Raw genomic sequence first — 24,309 nt, 5'->3', positions numbered from 1 at the left:
AGAGGGGAGAGGGGGCAGAGGGGAGAGGGGAGAGGGGGCAGAGGGGAGAGGGGAGAGGGGGCGGAGGGGAGGGGGCGGAGGGGAGAGGGGGCAGAGGGGAGGGGGGAGGGGGGAGGGGGCAGAGGGGAGGGGTGAGGGGGCAGAGGGGAGGGGAGAGGGGCAGAGGGGAGGGGAGAGGGGGGGGGGGAGGGGGGAGGGTGAGGGGGGAGGGGGCAGAGGGGAGGGGTGAGGGGGCAGAGGGGAGGGGAGAGGGGGCAGAGGGGAGGGGAGAGGGGGCGGGGGAGGGGGGGAGGGGAGAGGGGGGAGGGGGCAGGAGGAGGGGAGGAGGGGGAGGGGAGAGGGGGGAGAGGGGGGAGGGGAGAGGGGGGAGGGGGCAGGAGGAGGGGAGAGGGGGGAGGGGGCAGGAGGAGGGGAGAGGGGGGAGGGGGCAGGAGGAGGGGAGAGGGGGAGGGGCAGGGGGAGGGGGAGGGGCAGGGAGAGGGGGCAGGGGGGAGGGGGGAGGGGGCAGGGGGAGGGGAGAGGGGGCAGGGGGGGAGGGGAGGGGGCAGGGGGGGGCGGGGGGGAGGAGGGGGAGGGGAGGGGAGGGGAGGGGGGGGGAGGGGAGGGGGGGAGGGGGGGAGGGGGGGGGGAGGGGGGGGGGGAGGGGGGGGGGGAGGGGGAGGGGGGGGGAGGAGGGGGGAGGGGGGCGAGGGGGGGGAGAGAGGGGGGCGAGGGGGGAGAGAGGGGGGCGGAGGGGGGGGGGGAGAGAGGGGGGCGAGGGGGGGGGGAGGAGAGGGGGGCGAGGGGGGGGGAGAGAGGGGGGCGAGGGGAGGGGAGGGGGCGAGGAGAGGGGGGCGAGGGGAGGGGGGAGGGGAGGGGAGGGGGCGAGGAGAGGGAAGGGGGCGAGGGGAGGGGAGGGGAGGGGGCAGGGGGGAGGGGGTGGGGGGGAGGGCAGGGGGGAGGGGAGGGGGCAGGGGGGAGGGGGTGGGGGGAGGGCAGGGGGGAGGGGAGGGGGCGGGGGGGGGAGGGGAGGGGGCGGGGGGGGGAGGGGGCGGCGGGGGGAGGAGGCGGAGGGGCGGGGGGGAGGAGGCGTGGGGGAGGGGAGGGGGCGGAGGGGGCGGGGGGAGGTGTGGGGTGCGGGGGTAGGGTGGGGCGTGATGGGTGGCATCAGTGTGGGCGTGGGACAATACAGGAGACCCAGGGTGGCGTATGGGGCGCTGTGAGTGGCAGGGGGGCGATGTACGCGGGGAGGTGTGGGTGCGTTGGCGGGGGTAAATGAAAAATGAAATGAAAATCGCTTTATTGTCACGAGTAGGCTTCAATGAAGTTACTGTGAAAAGTCCCTAGTCGCCACATTCCGTCGCCTGTCCGGGGAGGCTGATACGGGAATCGAATGGAGGGGCAGAGGGGGGGGCGGTGTGGGACCGGGAGGGGGGGGGGAGGGGGGGGGGGGGGGGGGGGGGGGGCTACGAGGGTGGGGAGGGGGGCAGAGGGAGGGATGGGCGCGGGGAGGGGGTGCAGCAGGAGGCAGAGGAAAACATTCTGATAGTGCTAAAAATGTTTGAATGAATTGTGAGGTTTTGACGCATTTTAACATTGTAAATAAATTAACAGTAAATGCCGATGATGTAAAGTGTTGTGGAAATGTGAATGTTTATAATGTTTCTGATAAACCTTGTAACTTCTGTGCAACACAATATAATATTTTAGCCTGGTAATCTTGATCCATGTCCCTTTTTCCTTTTCAGAACGGTCGAACCTTTGGAATACTACAGAAAATTTCTGGTGGGCTATTTCTCAATTTAATCTTTGACAAATGACTTGTGAAAGGATTACATTTTCTGATTTTGTTTCAGTTGCGATGTTGAGGGAAAATATGTGTTTTTTAAGAGACATGGAATGATCCTACAATGACTCTAGATTCTACATTTGTACCATGCTGAACAGTCTTCCTAAATGTTTTCTGTATGTATTTTAGAAAGAAAATTGTCGACCTGATGGCCGGGAGCTGGGTGAATTCAGAACAACAACTCTCAACATAGGTGACAATTAAATGCTTCCATTTGTAAGATTCTAACTTGAGAAATTTGTAAGCTGGAACAACCCTTTCCCGACTGACTGCCTCATGAAGTAAATTCCTTAAAGTGAAAACTATTTTTTCCAAATCCTGTGGCAGTTTTCTGTTTGTGCCATGGTGGTCAACTCTATAAGCGTCGCCTGCTGTGGTTTAGGGGCCGCTGTCTGATATGACAGTCTTTGTTGTATTTACTGCAGAAGAAGACAATGGGCTGAGTTCTTTCTGAGCCCTCTTCTTGGCCATCAAAGCTTTTTGCTTCAGCTTGCCACTCCAATGCCTTTCCAAGCAGTCAACTTCCAGAGGATCATGGCTGTCAGCAACTGTCTCCCAGTTGTCAATGCCCAACATGTTAATATCTCGCTTGAGATATCCTTGTAACACAAGTGTAGATGCCCAATGGTAAATTTATCTTGCATTTCCATCTTTAGGTTTATGGCTATCATCCATTCAATGAATGTGGTTGGGCCAATGCAGACCTTATTGGCTTAACAATGAATGTATGCTGATGGAACTAGCATGCTCCGGGATCTTTCAGTTGGTGATTTTGTCTTGCCAAGAGATGTTGAGGATATGTCTGAGAGAGCGAAGGTGGAAACTTCAGCCTCTTTTCCTGCCTAGCAAACATCATCCAGGACTCACCTGCACAGGAGTGCACTGAGGACGCAGGTTTGGTAGACTCACAGTTTGGTGTTCTCAGTCAGATTGTCTTGGTTCCACACATTTTGATTTTAGTATCAAGTGACAGATTGGTGATTGTGGAGCAGAGGTATGTGAAGCTATCAACACTCTCCAGTGTCACATTGTCAGTGGTCAAACAAAACGTTTTGCAAGCATGGTAGAGTCTGCCTATTGAGGGTTTACTGTTGCAGGTGTTCCTCAGTGTGGAATGTTAGTGTGCATCACCAGTGCAGAGCAATTCTCTGAGGAGGACTTGGCATACCTTTCTCGGATCTTTGGCGATCCTTTCTCTCGGATCTTTGGCGATCAAGGCTGAACAGCTTTTCTGATGTGTAAGTAGATACCATCACTAGGTGACTTGAAAGCATATGACAGTAATATAATAATATAAGAAATGATAGTAAAAGTTTCTTTCAATACATAAGAAACAAACGACAGGCCAAAGTAGACATTGGGCCAATTCAAACTGATTCCGGAAGGCTAGTGATGGGAGACGAGGAAATGGCTGGAGAACTTAATAAGTACTTTGCGTCTGTCTTCACAGTGGAAGACATGAGTAGTATCCCAAAAATTATAGAGGGTCAGGGGGCTGAGTTGAGTATGGTTGCCATTACAAAAGAGATGGTGCTGAAAAAGCTAAAAGGTCTTAAAATTGACAAATCTCCTGGCCCCGATGGGCTACATCCTAGAGTTCTGAGGAAGGTGGCTGAAGAAATAGCGGAAGCGTTGGTTGAGATCTTTCATAAATCACTGGAGTCAGGGAAAGTCCCGGACGATTGGAAGATCGCTGTTGTAACCCCCTTGTTCAAGAAAGGATCAAGATAAAAGATGGAAAATTATAGGCCAATTAGCCTAACCTCGGTCGTTGGTAAAATTCTAGAATCGATCGTTAAGGATGAGATTTCTAAATTCTTGGAAGAGCAGGGTCGGATTAGAACAAGTCAACATGGATTTAGTAAGGGGAGGTCGTGCCTGACGAACCTGTTAGAATTCTTTGAGGAGGTGACAAGTAGGTTAGACCAGGGAAACCCAGTGGATGTGGTCTATCTGGATTTCCAAAAGGCCTTTGATAAGGTGCCACACAGGAGGCTGCTGAGTAAGGTGAGGGCCCATGGTGTTCGAGGTGAGCTACTGGCATGGGTTGAGGATTGGCTGTCTGACAGAAGGCAGAGAGTTGGGATAAAAGGTTCTTTTCGGAATGGCAGCCGGTGACCAGCGGTGTCCCACAGGGTTCAGTATTGGGGCCGCAGCTGTTCACCATATATATTAATGATCTGGATGAAGGGACTGGGGGCATTCTAGCGAAGTTTGCCGATGATACGAAGTTAGGTGGTCAGGCAGGTAGTGCTGAGGAAGTGGGGAGGCTGCAGAAAGATCTAGACAGTTTGGGAGAGTGGTGCAGGAAATGGCTGATGCAATTCAACGTGAGAAAATGTGAGGTCTTGCACTTTGGAAAAAAGAATCCAAGCATAGACTACTTTCTAAACGGTGAGAAAATTCATAAAGCCAAAGTACAAAGGGATCTGGGAGTGCTAGTCGAGGATTCCCTAAAGGTAAACATGCAGGTTGAATCTGTGATTAAGAAAGCGAATGCAATGTTGTCATTTATCTCAAGAGGGTTGGAATATAAAAGCAGCGATGTGCTACTGAGCCTTTATAAGGCTCTGGTTAGGCCCCATTTGGAGTACTGTGTCCAGTTTTGGGCCCCACATCTCAGGAAGGACATACTGGCACTGGAGCGTGTCCAGCGGAGATTCACACGGATGATCCCTGGAATGGCGGGTCTAACATATGATGAACGGCTGAGGATCCTGGGATTGTATTAATTGGAGTTTAGAAGGTTAAGGGGAGATACGTGGGTTTGAGTAGGGTGATCATGGCTCGGCACAACATTGAGGGCCGAAGGGCCTGTTCTGTGCTGTACTGTTCTATGTTCTATGTTCTATGTTCTATCTAATAGAAACTTACAAGATAATACATGGCTTAGAAAGGGTGGACGCAAAGAAACTGTTTCCGTTAGGCGAGAAGACGAGGACCCGTGGGCACAGCCTTAGAATTAGAGGGGGTAAATTCAGAACAGAAATGCGGAGACATTTCTTCAGCCAGAGAGTGGTGGGCCTGTGGAATTCATTGCCGCGGAGTGCAGTGGAGGCCGGGACGCTAAATGGCTTCAAGGCAGAGATAGATAAATTCTTGATGTCGCGAGGAATTAAGGGCTACGGGGAGAATGCTGGTAGGTGGAGTTGAAATGCCCATCAGCCATGATTGAATGGCGGAGTGGACTCGATGGGCCGAATGGCCTTACTTCCACTCCTATGTCTTATGGTCTTATGGACAGCAGCAGAGAAGAATATGTCAACTAGTGTCAGTGCCAGAACATAACCCTGTTTGACCCCACTATGGGGTTCCATGCCTCTTCATGGCTTACCCATCATGAAAAGAGAAGATCACATTGATCAACTTCGGCATGCAGCCAATTTTCTCCAGCAGTAAACAGACCCCCTCTGCTCAGATGATCAAATTGCTAGGTGTGATCGATGAAGGCACTATATAGTGGTCTCCTTTGTTCAGGGCATTTCTCTGGCAGCTGCTGGAAGATCATATTAATTGTAGATATTCCAGTTCTGGAACCTGTTGTGAAAATGTTTGATTCTTATTTCCTAAATTGTGCTCCGCATATCCAAATCCAGGTTGTTGATGTTTAATAAAAAGAGCAATGGTCTTAATATTGATCCCTGGGGAATATTACCAAGAGGAAAAAAACATTCATTGGGGTGGTATACAGACCACCAAACTGCAGTGGTAAAGTTGGGAATAGCATCAGACAGGAAATCAGAGATGCATGTGATAAAGGAACATCTGTAATTATTTTTATCTTTTTAAATATAAAGTTAGAGTACCCAATTCATTTTTCCAATTAAGGGACAATTTAGTGTGGCCAATCCACCTACCCTGCACATTTTTGGGTTGTGGGGACGAAACCCATGCAAACACGGGGAGAATGTGCAAATTCCACACGGACAGTGACCCAGAGCCGGGATCAAACCTGGGACCTCGGCGCCGTAGGTTGCAGTGCTAACCACTGGACCACCGTGCTGCCCCAACATCTGTGATTATGGGTGCCTTTAATCTGCATATAGATTGAGTGAGACAAATTATTCACAAGACAATAGAGGAGGAATATCAGGAGTGCATACAAGATGGTTTTCTGGGCCAGTATGTTGAGGAATCAACAAGGAAACAGGCCATCTCGGACTGGGAGTTGTGCAATAAGAAAAGTGAGATAAAGCTCTTTATCTCGCTTCCCCCCCAACCCGATGACGAATCCCCCCGCCACTCCGAATGCCCGCCGGGTGGAACCATGTTAGAACCATGCCGGTGTGAACACAGCCAGCTGCCGGTGGAGAAATCGCTGAGGTGGCCTCTTTCAGTGGCCCCTGACCAGCGCCGCATCAACCGCACTCGCGCGACTGCCAGCGATTCTGCATTCCGCGGAGAATTGTGGGAAGGCGTTGGACCCGATCGCGGGTCTGACGCCCCATTCTCCGCCCCCGCACCAAACGCGATTTCGGCACGGAGGCTCTGAGTTGAGCAAAAACTCTTGTTGTCACGAAGCAGTTAAAAAGAGTAACAATGTTTGAAAGTATTGCTTTTCTGACTTCAGATCTGATGTTACAGGTTCAATTACGACGGCGGATGGTTCGTCACTCGTAAAGCTGGGGAATACGACTGTTGTTTGTGGCATTAAAGTGGTGAGATACAAGTGTTCAGCTTTTAGTTTTTATCTTTTATTACTTAACATTCTGAGTAGAAGAGAATTGCCTGAATGTTTATACAGTAAGTATGTTGATTAGCTGATAATGATTGAGTATTACATAACCTTTAATCTTATCAAATTGTAATTTGTTCAGATGAAAGGAATTCTCTAATTAACACTGAAAATGCAATGTTATTCGATTTTTAAATTCAAATTGCTTGATATTTCAGCTTTTCTTTAATGCAGATAGAAATTTATTTTGTATAAAAATATTTAAATTACTTTTTACCTTTCAGGAATTTGCAACACCAACAGTGGATGCAGCAAATAAAGGATTCATAGGTGAGTTATTGGTAAAAGAAGAACTCACAATTATAGTGGTGTTGTTGAGCTATTACTTTATTCAAAACAATATTAATTTCCTATTGTGAAATTGGTACGGTTTTTCTCAATATCATGGAATGTGGGTGTCATTGGCAAGGAAAGCATTTATTGCTCAGCTGTGATTGCCTTGAAATGGGTTCTGAGCATAGCCTGCTATGTAAGTCATGTATTTTACTTGGTATTTATCAGCCCAAGCCGAAAGGTTGTCCAGATCTTGCCGCACATGGTGCTTCGTTAGCTAAGGAGTTGCAAATGGTACTGAACACTGCAATCATCCCCAATTCCGTCCTGATGATGGACGCAGGTCATGATGAAGCAGCTGAAAATGGTTCAGCCCAGGACACAATCTTGAGGAATTCTTGTGGCACTGCAGTTGAGATAATTGCCTTCCAACAACCCCAACCAGCTTTCTTTGTGCTCGATATGATTCCAACAAGTGGAGAGTTTTCCCACAATTCCCAGTAACTTAATTTTACTTGGACTCTTTGATGTTGCACTCATGACAAATTCTATCTTGATGTCGAGGGCAGTCACTCTTGCCTCTTGAATTGAGCTCTTTGTCCATGTTTGGACCTAGTCTGTAAAGTGGTCCTGAAGGAATACAAAATGAGCATTTATGAGCAGGTCATTGGTGAGTTTGATCCTGTTGGCATTTTCGATTAAATCTTCCATCACTTTGCTTTTGACTGGGGGTAGACTGATAGAACAGTAATTGGCCAGATTGGATTTGTCAGTATTGTAGCTGCACTGAAACAGATTAGCTAGGAGTGCAGTTAGTTCCAGACCATAAGTCTTCAGTGCCATAGCTGGGCTGTTGTTAGTGCCCATAGCCTTTGTTGTGTATTATGTGCTTAGCCATTTATTGATATCATTTGTAGTGAATCTAATTGGCTAAAGACTGATTTGTGCGATGCTGGGGACTCAAGCCCAAGATTGATCATCCAATTGGCACTTCTGGCTGAAGGTGGTTGCAACTGTTTTAACTGTTTGGAGACTAAACCCGGTGGTTGTGGTTCTTGGAGGTCAGTCATCCGAGTTCCAGGACAGCACAGCAGAATTTCCTCCGGCTAATGCCCTAGGGTAAAACATCTTCAGCTGCTTCATTGATGACCCTCCCTCCATCAATACCATTTGCAACTCCTCAGATACTGAGGCAATTAGTGTTCCTATGCAGTAAGACCTGGCCAAGATTCAGACTTGGGATGGTAAGTGCAAGCAACATTCACACCACACAAGTGTTAGGCAATGACCATCTCCAATAAGAGATTATCTTCCCATATCATTCAATGGCATTATCATAAAATACTGCAGTTTCAATATTTTGGGGATTGCTATTGAACAGAAACTGAACTGGATCAGCCATATAAGTACTGTGGCTACAAGAGCCGGGCAGAAACTGAGGCAAGTAACTCCCCTCCTGACTTCCCAAAGCTACCTCTACAAAGCACAAGTCAAGAGTGTGATGGAGTACTATCCATTTGCCTGGATGAGTGCAGCCCATTACTGCTGAATCAAAATCCTGAAATTCCCTGCCCGGCAGTACAATGGGTGTACTTGCACCAGGGGAGGCAGTGACTTAGTGATAATGTCACTAGACTGGTAATCCAGAGGCTGAGGATAATACAAACACGTGAATTAGAAGCAGGGCTAGGCGATTCGGTCCCTTGAGCCTGCTCCACCATTCAATCAGTTTATGGTCTCACTGCCACTTTCCTGTTTACCCATCATATCCTTTGATTTCCTTGTTGGTCAATAACCTATGTGCCTCCGCCTAAAATATATTCTGTAATCCTGCCTCTAATGTTCTCTGGGGTAGAGAGTTCCGCAGACTTGCAGCCCTCTGAGAGAAAATATTTTCCCCCCCTCTGTCTTAAATGAGAACTTTTTAAACTGTGCCCCTAATTCTGGACTCCCCCACATGAGGAAACATCACTCTGACAAGTCCCCACGGGACCTTTTATGTTTCAAAATGCTCAAGCCCAACCATGGCAGCTGGTGGAATTTAAATTCAATTCATAAATCCGGACTATAAATTTAATCTCCGTAATGGTGCCGTTAAACTTATAATTGATTGTTGTAAAAACCCATCTGGCTCACTAATGCCCTTTAGGGAAGGAAATCCACCGTCCTTACTCGGCCTAGTCTACATGTGACTCCAGACCGACATCAGTGTGGTTGATTCTTAACTGCCCTCTGAAATGAACTACTAATTCACTTGGTTCGTGGGCAATTAAGGGTGGGCAACAAATGTTGGCCTTATCAGTGACCCCCACATCCCATGTAAGAATAAAGAAAGACAAATGGACTGCTATGGTTCAAGAAGATGGCTCACCACCACCTTCTCCAGGGCGATTGTTGGCTTTGCTAGTGATCCTCACATCCCGTGAAAGAATTTGAAATACAGTCTTGTCTTTTGTACTTGCATGCTGAGTCCAAAAATAGGGGAGGCAGTGGCACAGTGGTATTGTCAGTGGACTCGTCATCCAGAGAGCCAGAATCATGACCTGGGGACCTGGGATCCAATTCCGCCATGGCAGATGATGATATTTGAAGTCAACAAAAAACAATTTGGAATTAAAAGTCTAAAGATGACCATGAAACCATTGTCTATTGTTGGGCAGCGCGGTAGCAGGTGGTTAGCACAGTTGCTTCACAGCTCCAGGGTCCCAGGTTCGATTCCTGCTGGGTCACTGTCGGTGCGGAGTCTGTGTGGGTTTCCTCCGGGAGCTCCGGTTTCCTCCCACAGTCCAAAGATGTGCGGGTTAGGTGGATTGGCCATGATAAATTGCCCCGCAGTGTTCAAAGATGTGCAGGTTAGAGATTAGATGGGGTTATGGAGATAGGACGGGGGAGTTGGCCTGGCAAGGTGCTCTTTCGGATGGAGGGTCTTTGCAGATTCGATGGCCCAAAGGGCCTCCTTCTGCACGGTAGAAATTCTATATTCTTTGTTCTAATTTTTGAAATCAGCAGCATTGCTGGTATGGACAGTCGTTCTCTTCATTTATTTAACCACAGAAAATGTAAGTGCCATGAATATGGTAAAACTAACAAATGGGACAACCAATGTTTTATTTATTACAGTGCCAAATGTAGATTTACCACCATTATGTTCATCAAGGTTTCGACCTGGCCCTCCGGGGGAACAAGCACAAGCAGCAAGTCAGTTCATTTTTGATGTCATTGAAAAGTAAGAATCTCATTTTCATCAGTAATTTTACAGAATTTAATTGTATATTTAATGTTTTTCATTGTACAGCAGTATGATAAATTAAAAATCTGTGGAGCAATTCAACTTTTTCTCAAAAATCCAGTTCACAGATCATCAAGATGGAGGATCTATGCATTGAAAAAGGGAAGGTAAGAAAAAAATCAATAGTAGACTTTGCTGTTAGCATTTTTGAATTCAAGTATCAAATATAATTTTGAATTATGTAAAGTTTTCATTTATTCAATGTGCTAATATTTGAATTTAAGCTATTCAAAACCCATGAAAGTCTGACAAGTTTTCTTTTTCTGGGATAATTGTTTTACAAGGGTTGATGACTGGCAGCGAGAATTTATAAACACCTTAGCAAAGCAAGCAGGAGTCAGGGAGATATTTGGGCACCACGGTAGCATAGTGGTTAGCACAATTGCTTCACAGCTCCAGGGTCCCAGGTTCGATTCCCGGCTTGGGTCACTGTCTGTGCGGAGTCTGCACGTTCTCCCCATGTGTGCTTGGGTTTTCTCCGGGTGCTCCGGTTTCCTCCCACAGTCCAAAGATGTGCAGGTTAGGTGGATTGGCCATGCTAAATTTATCAAGTTGTCCTGGGTCGTCGGTGCCCTAACTGTCAGTCCTTAAAGAGATCGCGCAGAGCGTCCGCAAAATGGTAGGAAAATCTGTGGGTCCAGCAGTGTCCCATGATCTGTAAAATTCAGTCGATTACTGCCGACCTAGTCTTTACCCACTCCAGTTCAATCTCCCCAGAACCTCCATCTGGGCCAGCTCTGTGCCAAAGCCAGTTGAAATTTCTACGGCCCTGGTTGTTGTAGTACACTGGGAGGCCTAATTGGCATCAGCAGCTCGCTTGTTTAATGCAGTTGAGGTCCAAAGCATGATTTTAAACGGGCGTTTCACCGTGCTTGTTTAGAGCATATTTGTTTTTTTACCTTCTCTTTTGAGATAGATGGACAGCTTGAAAATCCTGACAGGAAAGAACATTATGGTGTGCATTTACAGTTATTCATAAAGGATCAGATTAGTTTTGGGGATTTTAAAATTATTTTGTCTGCAAGATAAGTTAGATAAATGACTTTCTTTGCAATTACAACCTGTATTGCATTGTTAGATTACTTGCATCTTGTTTTCCAATTTGCTTTGCATTTTCAACTTTGAAAGCATTGCAACATAATCCAATTATTGACTGAAATGGAATCTTATGGAGCTATTAAATAATTTTTAAAAATGTATTCAAGTAATGTGGGTGTCATTAGCAAGGCCACCATTTATTGTCCATCCCTAAATACCCTCAAGATGGTGATAGTGAGCTATATGAACTGCAGTCATGGGACGTATGTGCTCCCACAATGTTGTCAGGTAAGGAATTTCCAGGATTAAATTAAATTAAATTAAATTAAATTAAATTAAATTAAATTGAATGATGATGAAGAATCAGTGTTATATTTCCAAGTTGGGATATGTGATTTTGACGTGGTCGCGAGTTTGGGAGGTGCTGTCGAAGAAGCATTGACGAGTTGCAGTAGTGCATCTTGTCGCTGGTGGAAAGGCAATGGGGAGTCAGTTAGTTGCTGGTAACACTCAGCCTTGAGCTGCTTTTGTAGCTACAATATCTGGTCCAGATCAGTTTCTGTGCAGTGGTCACTCCCAGGATGTTGGTGGGATATTTGGTGATGGCAATGCCATACCACGTTGCGAGAAAGTGATTAGACTCACTCTCTTGTTGATGTTCATTGCCTGACACTTGTGTGGCTGGAATGTTACTTTTTGCTTAACATCCCAAGCCCAAATGTTATCCAGATCATGTTACATCCAGGCATGGACTGCTTTTAATATCTGTGGAGTTGCGAATGAACACTTTAATCATTAGCAAACATCCCAGCTTCTTAACTTATAATGGAGTAGCTGAAGACGTTTTGGTTTACGATGCCACCCTGAGGAACTCTTGCAGATATTCATGGGGCCAACAACCACAACTATCTTCCTTTGTGCTAGAATGCTTCCAACCAGTAGAATGTATTCTTCCGATCCCCATTTTTTTCAATTTGTTAGGTCTCCATGATACTGTACTTGTTCAAATGCTGTTCAATGTTGAGGGCAGTCACTGTCAACTTCATTCTGGAGTTGTCTATGTTTAGGGCATGGTTTACTGAAGTCGAGAGCCAGTTGGTCTGAGCGGAACCCAAACTGAGCATTTTCAATCGGAGTATATAATAACAGCTTGTAGAGGGTATGGAGGAGGGGGTTTGGTGTGAGGTGCTCCGGAGTGGAACGCCTTCACCTCATGTGCGAGATTGGGGTTGATACAGCTGAAGATGGTATAGAGCACACATTACAAGGGCGAGGATGAGCCTGCTCTTTGAGGGGATAGAAGATGTGAGTGAATGTTGCGGGGTGGGTGTGCCCGCATACCATGTTCATATGTTTTAGTCCTGTCCAAAGCTGGAGAATTATTGGAAGGAGTTTTTTAGGGTAATCTCTAAAGTGGTGCACGTGAAACTGGACCCGGGCCCTTGGGAGGCCATATTCAGGGTGTCAGACCAGCCGGGGTTGGAAACGGGCACAGGGGCAGATGTTGTAGCCTTCACCTCTTCGATCGCCCGAAGGCGGATCCTGTTAAGGTGAAGATCAACCTCTCCACCCTGTGCCCTGGCGTGGCAGGAGGACCTGCTGGAATTCTTGACTCTTGAGAAGGTCAAATTTGAACTGAGGGGGAAGGATGGAGCGGTTCTACAACTCATGGGTGTTATTCATTATGCACTTTCGGGAATTGGATTCCATCGAACATTAGGTGCTGGGAGGGTTGTGTGATAATGGTGACTCAGGGTGATTCCTGATTCCTATTTGTCATTTGTTTATGTTAACAAGCAGGTTAATGTTTGGTGGGAGGATGGGAACGTTGTTATTGATATGGGATTGACATTGCATTCACTACTGATTATTTTTTTATTGTTGGGTGTAAATTTGGGAGAAAATGTGAAAAAGGAGAATAAAAATATAAAGTAATAACAGCTTGTATCAATATAACACAGGAACCCAAACTGAGCATTTGCAATCAGTGTATATAATTAAAAAAATAAATAAATTTAGAGTGCCCAATTCATTTTTTCCAATTAAGGGGCAATTTAGCGTGGCCAATCTACCTAGCCTGCACATCTTTGGGTTGTGGGGATGAAACACACGCAGACATGGGGAGAATGTGCAAACTCCACATGGATAGTGACCCAGAGCTGGGATTGAACCTGGGACCTCGGCGCGTGAGGCAACAGGGCTAACCCACTAAGCCACCATGCTGCCCTATCAGTGTATAAATAACAGCTTGTATCTATTTGGCATCTTCAATGAGAGAAAATGTTTTACAGTGCTTCAATGAGGCATTATTAATCGATGTATGATACCGAGCCTAAAAAGACATATTGGGGTAGATAACCATAAGCCTGGTCAACATGAAAGGTTTTAAAGAGTGTCATACAGGAGGAAAGAGAAGCAGAGACATTTAGCAAGTGTCATGTGAGAGTACCTTTAAGAAATGGGTGTTTAAAAAATGGGTGTTTATCAGTGATGTCAGAGTGTGGGTGGAACTGGGCTGTCTGTCATCTTTTTACTTTTGTTTAGGCTGTTTGCTGCAGGGTGTGTTTTAGTTTTGTTTTCAGAGCTGGACAGCTGCAGTCACAGCCAGAAGGTGTATGAATCTCTCTCTGTAATCTAAAGACTGTAAATCTATCCTGGTGATTTAAAACTAATAAGTAGTGACTTTAACCTGATGTGCTTCTGGTAAAAGGTGTTTTAAATCTTATGGATGTTAAAAGGAAAGCTTAAAGGATTACTTAGTGTTGTATTCTTTGCGGGTTGTATTTGAATTAATGGTTGCTAAGATGTTCACTGTATGTTAACTTGAGTTCCATTTTTGCTGTACCACACCTGTAGAGTGGGCCGTGTGCTCTCCATACCACAATCTATGAAAAGTTGTCGGTCAGGTGAACTCCATGATACACTTTGGGGTTCTCTAAACCATGGCCCATAACACAAGGGAATTAAGGCACAGCCAACAATGGTGGAGCAATTTAGATTTTATAATGCTTAAGAGGCCAGAATTCAAAGAGTTGTCAAGAAATAGGATCTTGCCTGATTTCCAAGCGGAGGTCAGAAACTCCTGACATGCCCTGGGAGCTTCTGCACATACGTGAATCAAGCGCGTGCATGGTTCGGTGGAAACCCAATCAAGGAAACTGAGTTGGGTGCAGCCCCAGAGAGAGAACTTTGGGGGGGGGGGGGGGGGGGGATGTGGAAGGACGAAACCATTGATGGGAACCACTAGGACGAGGAGCAAAAACGAAAGAGGCTCCAAATAGCAAAAGTGCTGGGGTTAACAGGCACCAAATACTGAGGGCTCAGGAAAAGCCTTGGAGAGCTAAAAGATTGTGGAAAGTTGGTGACTGTGCTGCAAGCCATTGTGTAAAAGGTAACCCATTGGAGCAGTGATGTTCTGCTCGGCATAGCTGAAAAGCTGGAGTTGTGCCTGACAGTTGGGGCTGGAGTGCAGAATCGGGAGCCCTGTGGGATTCGTTTGATACCTTGAGAGATGAGCAGTCATTGAGGCAGTCTAACTTGGAGTGGTTTTTGAAAGGAATTAAGCTTTTCACAGTAACTTCATTGCAGTGTTAACGTAAGCCATCTTGTGACAATAATAAAGATTATTATTAGAAGAAGTTGAAATGAAAATGAAAATCGCTTATTGTCACGAGCAGGCTTCAATGAAGTTACTGTGAAAAGCCCCTAGTCGCCACATTCCAGCGCCTGTCCGGGGAGGCTGGTACGGGAATCGAACCGTGCTGCTGGCTTGCTTGGTCTGCTTTAAAAGCCAGCGATTTAGCCAAGTGAGCTAAACCAGCCCCTAGATCGCTGAAGGTGAAAAGTTTGCAATTCCTCATAGGGGCGACAGTTTTAATGAGATTGTGTAACTCACAGTGGATACTGACATCTGGGTGGGTTGCTGAGAAATCCGTGGGATGTCTTCTCGCATCTGCCATTATGGTGCACTGTGGTGTGTTGGACCAAAGCTTCTCTGTTAATTCACATGCTCCGCATATTAATTCTGAATGTTGGCGTAAACAATTGATCTTGTAAATTGTTTTATTTTTCTGACTGTATAGTAAAGTTTATTTTGTTCGTTCAGAAACCATGGCATCTTGTGGCTTTATTCTCTTAGTCAGTACGTGGGATCTCCAAACTTTGTCTACTGTAAGCAAATTACTGGCCCCATACCAGGTCATACAAAACGTTTGGGGGTCTGGCCCACAATCATAACAGCACAGACATTCAGAGGGCTGTGGGTCTGGAGGTGATTACAGAAATGGTAGCGTTGGGGGGGGGGGGGGGGGGGGTGCATTGGCAGGCATGGAGGGATTTTAACATTGAGGCTTTACTTAACCAGGAATACAGCGAGTACAGGGCTGATGGGTGAACGAGATTTGGTACAAGTTGGGACATAGGTTGCAGCATTTGGATAACCTTAAATTTATGGAGAGGAGAAAATGGGAGACCAGCTAGGTGTGTTGAAACAGTCAAATCTAGAGGTAACAAAGGCATGGATGAAGGTTTCAGCAGCAGATGACCTGAGGTGGAGTTGGGTGACAGCTTCCATCACTTTGCTGATTGAGAGTAGACTGATGGGGTGGTAATGGACTGGATTAGATTTGTCCTGCTTTTTGTGGACAGGGACATTCCTGAGAAATTCTCTAGTTTGTTGGACAGATGACAATGTTGTCGCTACATTGGGATAGCTTGGCTAGAGGTCCGGCTAGTTCTGGAGCACAAGTTTTTCGCACTACAGCCGGGATGTTGCCAAAGCTCACGGACTTCCATTGAGCTTAGTTCCTCTGATTATCATGTGAAGTAAATTGGATTACTTGAAGACTGGTTTCTGTGATGGTAGGGGCCTCAGGAAAAGGCAGTGATGAATCATCCATTTGGCATTTCTGATAGAAGGTATTTGCAAACACTTCAGCCTTATCTTCTGTACTATCATCTGGGCTCTGCCATTATGAAAGAGCACCCTACCTGGGCCCACTCCCCCGGCCTATGCCCGTAACGCCATAACCCCAACTAACCACATCTAAGGGGCAATTTAGCATGGCTCATCCACCTAACCTGCATATCTTTGGACTGTGGGGAGAAACTGGAGCACCTGGAGAAAACCCACGCAGACATGGGGGGGAAAAAAATGCAAACTCCACACAGCCACCCAAGGGCGGAATTAAACCCGGATCTCTGATGCTGAGACAACAGTGCTAACTACTGCCACGTGATGTTAATCAGCAGGAAGTTTACTTGCCCGTTTTTAACCTTTTGCTATAAGGCGTCATGAGATCTGGAGTCAATGCTCGGAATTCCCAGGACCACTCTATATCTACTGCATATCACTGTGCACTTTTGGTGGATGGGATGTATCCTGCCATGGGACAGCACATACCAAGGGATGGAGGAATCCGAGACGTTGACTGTAAGCTACGATTCTGTGAGTATGATTATGTCGGGCTGTTGCTTGACTAATCTCTATCCACCGCCTTTGTCAATGCCAGTTTCACATCCGGTTTTATTCTTGCAGATTCTCATCCTGGTTTTTTGATGCAGTTAAGTGGCCTGCTTGGGCAGATAAGAATCAGTCATCTTGCTTTTAAAGTCACATTCGGACCAGTCCATGCAAGGGCAGCAGCTTTCCTTCCCTAAATGACATTTGTCGCCAGATGGTCATCATTACTGAAACTAACATTTTTTATTCCAGATTATTCAATTAACAATCCTAAAGTGATGGCTAGTTTGTTTTGAGGAGATGATATTCTTATTGGGCAGTGGTCGAAGGCTGGCCTACTTGTGACCTGTCCCTTGTGTCTGGATCTGTTTAGCTGGCTGCTTGCAGGTGCCTGAATTTTGTAATCAAATTGAACTTATGACCCTTTGTGCTTACTCAATATGGTATACATCTCTCCTCGTAGTTTGTGCATGGGTTTGTCCGTAACTGGTGAAACCATGTACTTGTATCTGAAGTATCCAGTGTCTTCTGAGAGAGTGCAAAGATTGAGAGTTCCTCAGTTCAGTTTCTCTTGACATGTGTGACTGTTATTTGCCAGCCCTAAACAAGATATTTGATTACAACTAGTATTTATGTAGCAGCATTAATGTAATGAAACATCCCAAGGAGCGTTATAAGTATGAAGAAATTAGGGCCGAGAAGCAAACGCTTGACTGTTTTAAAGGAGGAATGTGAGGTAGAGAGGTCAAGAGTTATAGGGAGAGTATTCTAGAGCTTGGTGTGTAGGCAATTGAAGACATTGCCACCAATGGTGGTGCAGTTATAATTGTGTTATCGTCGGCTGTCCCTCAATTTGAGGATGCGCTTACTCAGGGTTGTGCATGTTTCTACCATGGGTCGTCATGTGAATGAACAGGTTGATTCATGACCACTCTATCTTTGGTCACATGGGCAAGACCTCCCACAAGATAGTGGGATCTGGATTGCAGGATTTACCTTATTTTCTTTCTGTGTTTGTCGCCGCTCTCCCTCATCACTAAGACATTGAGGTTCAAAGCATGATTCATTTGATGGATATGTTGTCGCCATCTTGAACATTTGGTAACAAGCAGCATCTGTCATTAATGTCAATGCTGCTGCACTTCAAGGAAAGCTTCAGAGTATCTTTGAGGCATTTTATTTGTCCTCCCCTGCAATGTTGGTCATTTGAGAGTTGAGAAAACAGGGCCTGGGGTGATGGTTTTTGGTCATCCGGACACAGTGTTCATTCTACTGAAGCTGATTTTGCAGGAGTTTTGCATGACTGCTTATTGAGCTGGTCAAAAAATTGGGAATAGACGAGGCTAGAATTAGAGGAGTGCAAATATCTCAGAAGGTTGCGGGGCTGTGGGAAATTACAGAGATGGGGAGCAGTGAGGTCATGGACAGATTTGAAAGTGAGGATGAGAATTTTTAAACAGAGGTGTTACTTAACCAGGAGTGAAAGTTAGTAAGCACAGGGAAGAGGGAGACATGGGTCTTGCTGCAAATTTAGACACTGGAAGCTGAGGTTTGGATAACCTCAAGTTTACAAAGGGTAGAATGTGGGAGACCAGCCAGGAATGCATTGGAATAGTCGAGTATAGAAGTAATAGTCGAGTATAGAAGACATGAATGATGGTTTCTGCAGATGAGCTGAGACTGACAAAGTTGGGGGACACTCCACTCCAGGTGTGGACTTAGGTGGTCGGTGGTCTTTGTAGTATGAATATGAGGTTACAACTCCTATTGGGATCAAATGTGATACCAAGGTTTCAAAGAGACTATCTCCGACTCTGTGCAGAATAGGGAATGGAGTTGATTGTCAAGAGTTGGGAATGGGGACTGAAAACAATAGCTTCAGTTTTCCAAGAATTTTAGTTGGAGGAGATTCCTGTTCATCCAGTGCTGGATGTCAAATAAGCAATCTAATAATTGCGGAGAGGTCAAGAGAGGTGTTAGTACGTCATCGTACATGTGAAAACTAACGCAATGTCTTCAGATGATGTCGAGGGACGGCTATTGATGAGAAATAGGATTCATCTATTAACTACCCCACCCAAGTGAGCATTGTCTATGAATTTAAAAATGTGTATCAGCAGGCTATTTGGCTGTAGGCCAAGACACACAAATCTATTGTGTGTGATATGCACCCACATGTGCTTCCACCAGGGAATATTGATGTGGGGATGCCGGCGTTGGACTGGGATGAGCACAGTAAGAAGTCTTACAACACCAGGTTAAAGTCCAGCAGGTTTGTTTCAAATCACGAGCTTTCGGAGCGCAGCTCCTTCCTCCGGCTAATGCATTCACCTGAGGAAGGAGCAGTTCTCCGAAATCTAGTGATTTGAAACAAACCTGTTGGACTTAAACCTGGTGTTGTAAGACTCCTTACTGTGCTCACAAGAATATTGATCAGGAAGCCTGGCTGTTTTTATGTTCTCTTCACAACCTCGGCATGCTGAGGAAAATTGTAGCACCCATATCTGTATGTGGTTTGAGTCTGCATCTGGTTTTTGGATTTTTATCATATTATACCATGGCATTTTGGATTTCTTCAGAATGGTTCAGAAATACATTTTTAACTGGAGTATTGATGCATCTTTTTTGCAGCTTGCTTGGGTTGTATATTGTGACATGGTGTGCTTAGATTATGATGGAAACTTATTGGATGCCTGTATAACAGCCCTGCTAGCAGCACTGAAAAATGGTAAGGATGCTTACATTTTTAAAAAGTAATGCACAAAATTTATTTAGTCTTTCTCTGCAAGGAGACTTCTGCCATTTGCCTCCCCTTAGCACCGTACAAAGGTTTGGGAATTCAGAAAGTAGAGAGGCTGACCTAAACTATTTCATGCCATTACCTCACTATCTTGAATATAGAAACCATGAAATGGATTCTCTGTGTACTGCTAATGTCTAATCATTGCAGATTTTAAATAAATGAAGTCGCCTCTCTTGCCACCTGAAGCATTTGTGTTAAACTGATGTTTATTTTTTGTAATAATGTGTGGCATGCAAACATAAGAAAAATGACATCAAATTTCAGTGACTTTTTTAGTATTTTATATAACTTTTTTTTACAGCTTTAGTATGTTTCAGATTTGTTCCAGTATGAAGTTTCACTTAAAAATCACTGTTATTCTATACTATGAAGCTGTTGCTATTGGTGTGACCAGTCATTGGTGACTACTTTTAAATGCTTGTGTTGCGAACATTTATCCAATTATTGTTGCTTGTTTTCCACATGATTGAAATCCGACTGAAGCAGTTGATAATGGCCTTGTTAACCTTGCCTTTGTGCTGCTTTTCCTGTGGGTGTTATCTCTTCTTTGCCATTTATCCATGCTTCCCTTTTTTCTGAGGAAGTATGTGGAATTATCTACTACAAACTATTGCTGAAACAGTTTGTAGCATTTTTAAAATGAAAACGATGAATGCGTTTGGGGAGCAAACATTATCGTAGATAGGTGATTTATAAGGGGAGAAATAGTGATGAGCTTCATGGGACAAAAAGGTTTGCTACAGCAAAGTTTCCATGATTCTTATAGAATTTTGTTCTGCACAGCAGAACGTAACATTGAAATTTGCAATATTTCTGTAAAAGATTGATCAGTTTTCAAAAGTGCAACATAATGAAAATGTTTGCTGTCCCCGTTTAGCTTACAGTTTGGAGTAAAATCCACAGCTACATCTTGCAACTGATCACCATTCTAGATGATTCTCAGGATTAACTTATTTTTCTATAGTTAAATTGCCATCGGTATTGATCAATGAAGAAACTGGTTTGGCAGAAGTTAATACGAGCAAGAAATATCAACTGAATATCAGAAAGCATCCCGTTGCTACATCGTTTGCAATTTTTGACGAGTAAGTTACTTTTGAGTAAAGTATTGTAACACTGCCTATAACATTGTTTTGACATGAGGAAAAATACTGTATTATGACTGTGGGGCTGTATGTTTTTATATTTCCAAATCAGCTAGTGCAATACACCATTATGCATGTCATTATTTAATCTTTTAAATTTTTTTTACAGTACCCAATTATATTTTTCTTCCAATTAAGGGGCAATTTAGCATGGCCAGTCCACCTAACCTGCACATCTTTGGGTTGTGGGGGTGAAACCCACGCAGACATGGGGAGAATGTGCAAACTCCACACGGACAGTGACCCAGGGCCGGGATTCAAACCCGGGTCCTCAGCGCCGTAGTCCCAGTGCTATCCACTGCGCCACATGCCGCCCTGTCAATATTTAATCATGATCACAACACGAATTATGCTTTAGTTTGTCCATCTAAAAATACTTTTCACTTGTTCCTCCCTGATATTGCCGTGTTTATTTTTTTATCCTAAGTACTAGGATTTCTCTGACCACTGCTCCTGCAAGTCTATTCCATTTATTGCCACTTTTTTTTGTGAAAAATAGCTTTCTGACATTAGTCTTAAATTGACTTTTTGCTAGTTTGAGCAGATGTTCCTTTGTCTTGCTCGCCAATTTTACTTTAAAATAATGAGGCTCGTCTGTATATCATCTCTCAAGTCTTCCTTTAGGATTGATAAAAACAAGTCTCTAGTTTGTTTTCTCCTAGTTTAAAGTTTTTAAAATAGGGTTCAATCTGTGGTTCTTCACTTGCAAGCCTGAATTTTCTAAATGGGGAGATGCTTAGGAAATCAGAAGCGCAAAGAGACTTGAGTCCTTGTTCATGATTCTCTTAAGGTTAACGTGCAGGTTCAGGTGGCAGTTAGGAAGGCAAATGCAATGTTAGCATTCATGTCGAGAGGGCTAGAATACAAGACCAGGGATGTGCTTCTGAGGCTATATAAGGCTCTGGTCAGACCCCATTTGGAGTATTGTGAGCAGTTTTGGGCCGTGTCTAAGAAAGGATGTGCTGGCCTTGGAAAGGGTCCAGAGGAGGTTCACAAGAATGATCCCTGGAATGAAGAGTTTGTTGTATGAGGAACGGTTGAGGACTCTGGGTCTGTACTTGGGAGGATGACGGGGGATCTTAGTGAAATTTACAGGATACAGCGAGGACGTGTAGAGGATGCTTCCACTTGTCGGAAGAACTAGAAGCAGAGGACACAATCTCAGATTAAAGGGACGATCCTTTAAAACAGATGAGGTGGTGAATCTGTGGAACTCTTTGTCGCAGAAGGCTGTGGGGGCCAAATCACCGAGTGTCTTTAAGATAGAGATAGATAGGTTCCTTAATCAATAAGGGGATCAGGGGTTATGGGGAGAAGGCAGGAGAATGGGGGTGAGAACAATATCGGCCATGATGGAGTGGCGGAGCAGACTCGATGGGCCAAGTGGCCTAATTCTGCATCTATGTCTTATGGTCCAATGTCTCCTTTACCTGATGATCAGAATTGGACACATTCAATGAATAGTCAGAAAAATGCATGTTGAGTTTAAGCATGACTTCCTCTGCTTTACTCTACTGTTGTGGCTACATAGTTCTGTATTCTATTGGCTATGATGATTGCTGCTAGTTGGATGTCTTGAGCATCAAGTCTGCAAAGATCTCTACCTCCAATTTTATTCTTATTCTTGCCTATCCTCTGTGAATTTGACCAACTTATTATCTGTGTAGATATCATTCTTCATCCTTATTTCGCTCTGAATAGTTTCTTTCGACATTACGGTGCAATTTAGCATGGCCAATCCACCTAACTCGCACATCTTTGAACTGTGGGGCGAAACCCTAGCAGACATGGGAAGAACGTGCAAACTCAACCAAGGCTGGAATCGAACCTGGGCCCTGGCGTTGTGAGGCAGTGGTGTCATTAACCTGGCTTAGTGGTGGCACACTCCCCTCTAAATCATAAAGTTGTGGGTTCAAGCTTCACTACAGACTTGAGGTTGGAATGTAGCCCAAAACTCCCCAATTTAATACTCAAAAAATGCTACATTTGAGATAATGTCTTTGCATATTGTGGATATTGTTTGATAATCTATTGCCAGAAATGGAGACCGGGAAAGAAAGAATCAGATGAACCAGGTGAAAACAAGGGAGGAGTGGAAATTGGATTCAAAGTAGATGACATTTTCCAGTTCAGGGTGAGAGTAGGAAATGGTACTGATGGTCATTTGTGTACTGGAAAAAGAGGTGAGGGACTTCCAGTAGGACTGGAATGAAGAATATTCTACAGCAATACCGTGGGCAGCACAAGTGGAAAGCACTGTGGCATCACAGCGCCAGGGTCCCAGGTTCGATTCCCCGCTGGGTCACTGTCTGCAGAGTCTACACGTTCTCCCCGTGTCTGCGTGGGTTTCTTCCAGCTGCTCTGGTTTCCTCCCATAGTCCAAAGATGTGCAGGTTAGGTGGATTGGCCATGATAAATTGCTCTCAGTGACCAAAAAGGTAAAGAGAGATTATTGGGTTACGGGGATAGGGTGAGGGCTTAAGTGGGTCGGTGCAAACACGATGGGCTGAATGGCCTCCTTCTGCATTGTATGTTCTAACAAGGCAGGCATAGTTAAGAGGTATTGTAACAGCGGCACCTTTATTTGGAGGAAGTGAGTGGATTTGAGGAGAAGTTGTTCAATGTGAGAACAAGTTCAGCCAGGCAGAGGTGATTGGCGGACTGGTTAGGCCTTCATTGAAGAAGAGGAGAACTCTGATCATCCTGATGGAATTGAGATTACCCAGTCAGCATTCATAGGTAATATCTAAAGGAGACATTTCTCCTATCAGACTGAGCTAAAATTGAGCTCTAGTCCCAAAAATGAATGGTCACTGCTCAACACTTTACACCATCCTGACCATTATTTAGTATGATTTTTATTGAAAACTAATATTATTTTGAAGGCATCAATGTAAACAAACAATCTTAAAAAAAAATATTCCAAGTGCCAATCTTTGTAGAGATAGGTTTAAGTAATATTTTATTTTAATAGAATTGGAGTCTTGAGATCCAACTTTACTATGCTTTGATGTTTATTTTTCCACTAGGTGGTAAATGTCAGATACATGGAATTTTGTTGTTACACAACCTGAACATCACTGTGGTGCCACGGTGCATGGTTTTGTTGCTTAGTGAACACTTGGACCATTTTTCAGTGGAATGCTTTTTAAATTTTAGTGCATGTTTACTTCCATATACATGTACTCAAATCTGTGGTTTCCAGTCTTAATGCCTATTATTCCAAAATACCATAATTGGTCAAGCAAATTGGTACAGCTAAGCAGCAAATTGTTACGGACGAACTGATAATTTAACTTGGATGATATTCTAAAAGTTTTTTTTCTTATATAAAAAAAGCACCGTATTCATTGTCGATCCAACAGCTGAGGAGGAGACCTTGGCATCAGGGATGGCTACTATAGTAACTGATGAAGAGGATAGGATTTGTGCTGTTCATAAACCAGGTGTGTTAATAAGTATTCTGATTTGGCACAATCTTTCTTTTTGCATGATATTGTTACTGAAATTTATTTTCGGCTGGAAGAATTATTCATCCAAGTGTCTTCTGGCAGCTAAAAAAAATAAGTGTCGCTGCATGCCACCTACTAGTCCTCTTGGGTAGTTAGCTTATTTTAATAAACATCTGTGGTACCAGTACTTAAAATGTTAAAGAATAAAATTAGAGAAATGGATAGTACATGTGATGGAAGAAACTTTAGAAATATACTTGTTTTGTGCCTACAAACACACAACTG

The 24,309-nt window shown here is 44.8% G+C and overlaps 1 protein-coding gene across 1 annotated transcript in view; it reads left to right on the top strand.

The window, feature by feature from the left end:
• exosc8 (exosome component 8) overlaps window positions 1–24,309 on the top strand; it is a 35,702-nt gene that overhangs the window by 10,330 nt on the left and 1,063 nt on the right. Inside the window, exons 4-10 of the mRNA XM_038818445.1 lie at window positions 6,413–6,486; window positions 6,788–6,833; window positions 9,957–10,062; window positions 10,187–10,232; window positions 19,256–19,352; window positions 20,392–20,512; window positions 23,912–24,018. Of these exons, the coding sequence (XP_038674373.1) occupies window positions 6,413–6,486; window positions 6,788–6,833; window positions 9,957–10,062; window positions 10,187–10,232; window positions 19,256–19,352; window positions 20,392–20,512; window positions 23,912–24,018 (597 nt within the window). The remainder of the gene's footprint in view (window positions 1–6,412; window positions 6,487–6,787; window positions 6,834–9,956; window positions 10,063–10,186; window positions 10,233–19,255; window positions 19,353–20,391; window positions 20,513–23,911; window positions 24,019–24,309) is intronic.

Source organism: Scyliorhinus canicula, chromosome 14 (assembly GCF_902713615.1).
Source record: "Scyliorhinus canicula chromosome 14, sScyCan1.1, whole genome shotgun sequence".
In the NCBI taxonomy this organism is placed as follows: domain Eukaryota; kingdom Metazoa; phylum Chordata; class Chondrichthyes; order Carcharhiniformes; family Scyliorhinidae; genus Scyliorhinus; species Scyliorhinus canicula.
This window is presented reverse-complemented; position numbering and strand designations above follow the sequence as displayed.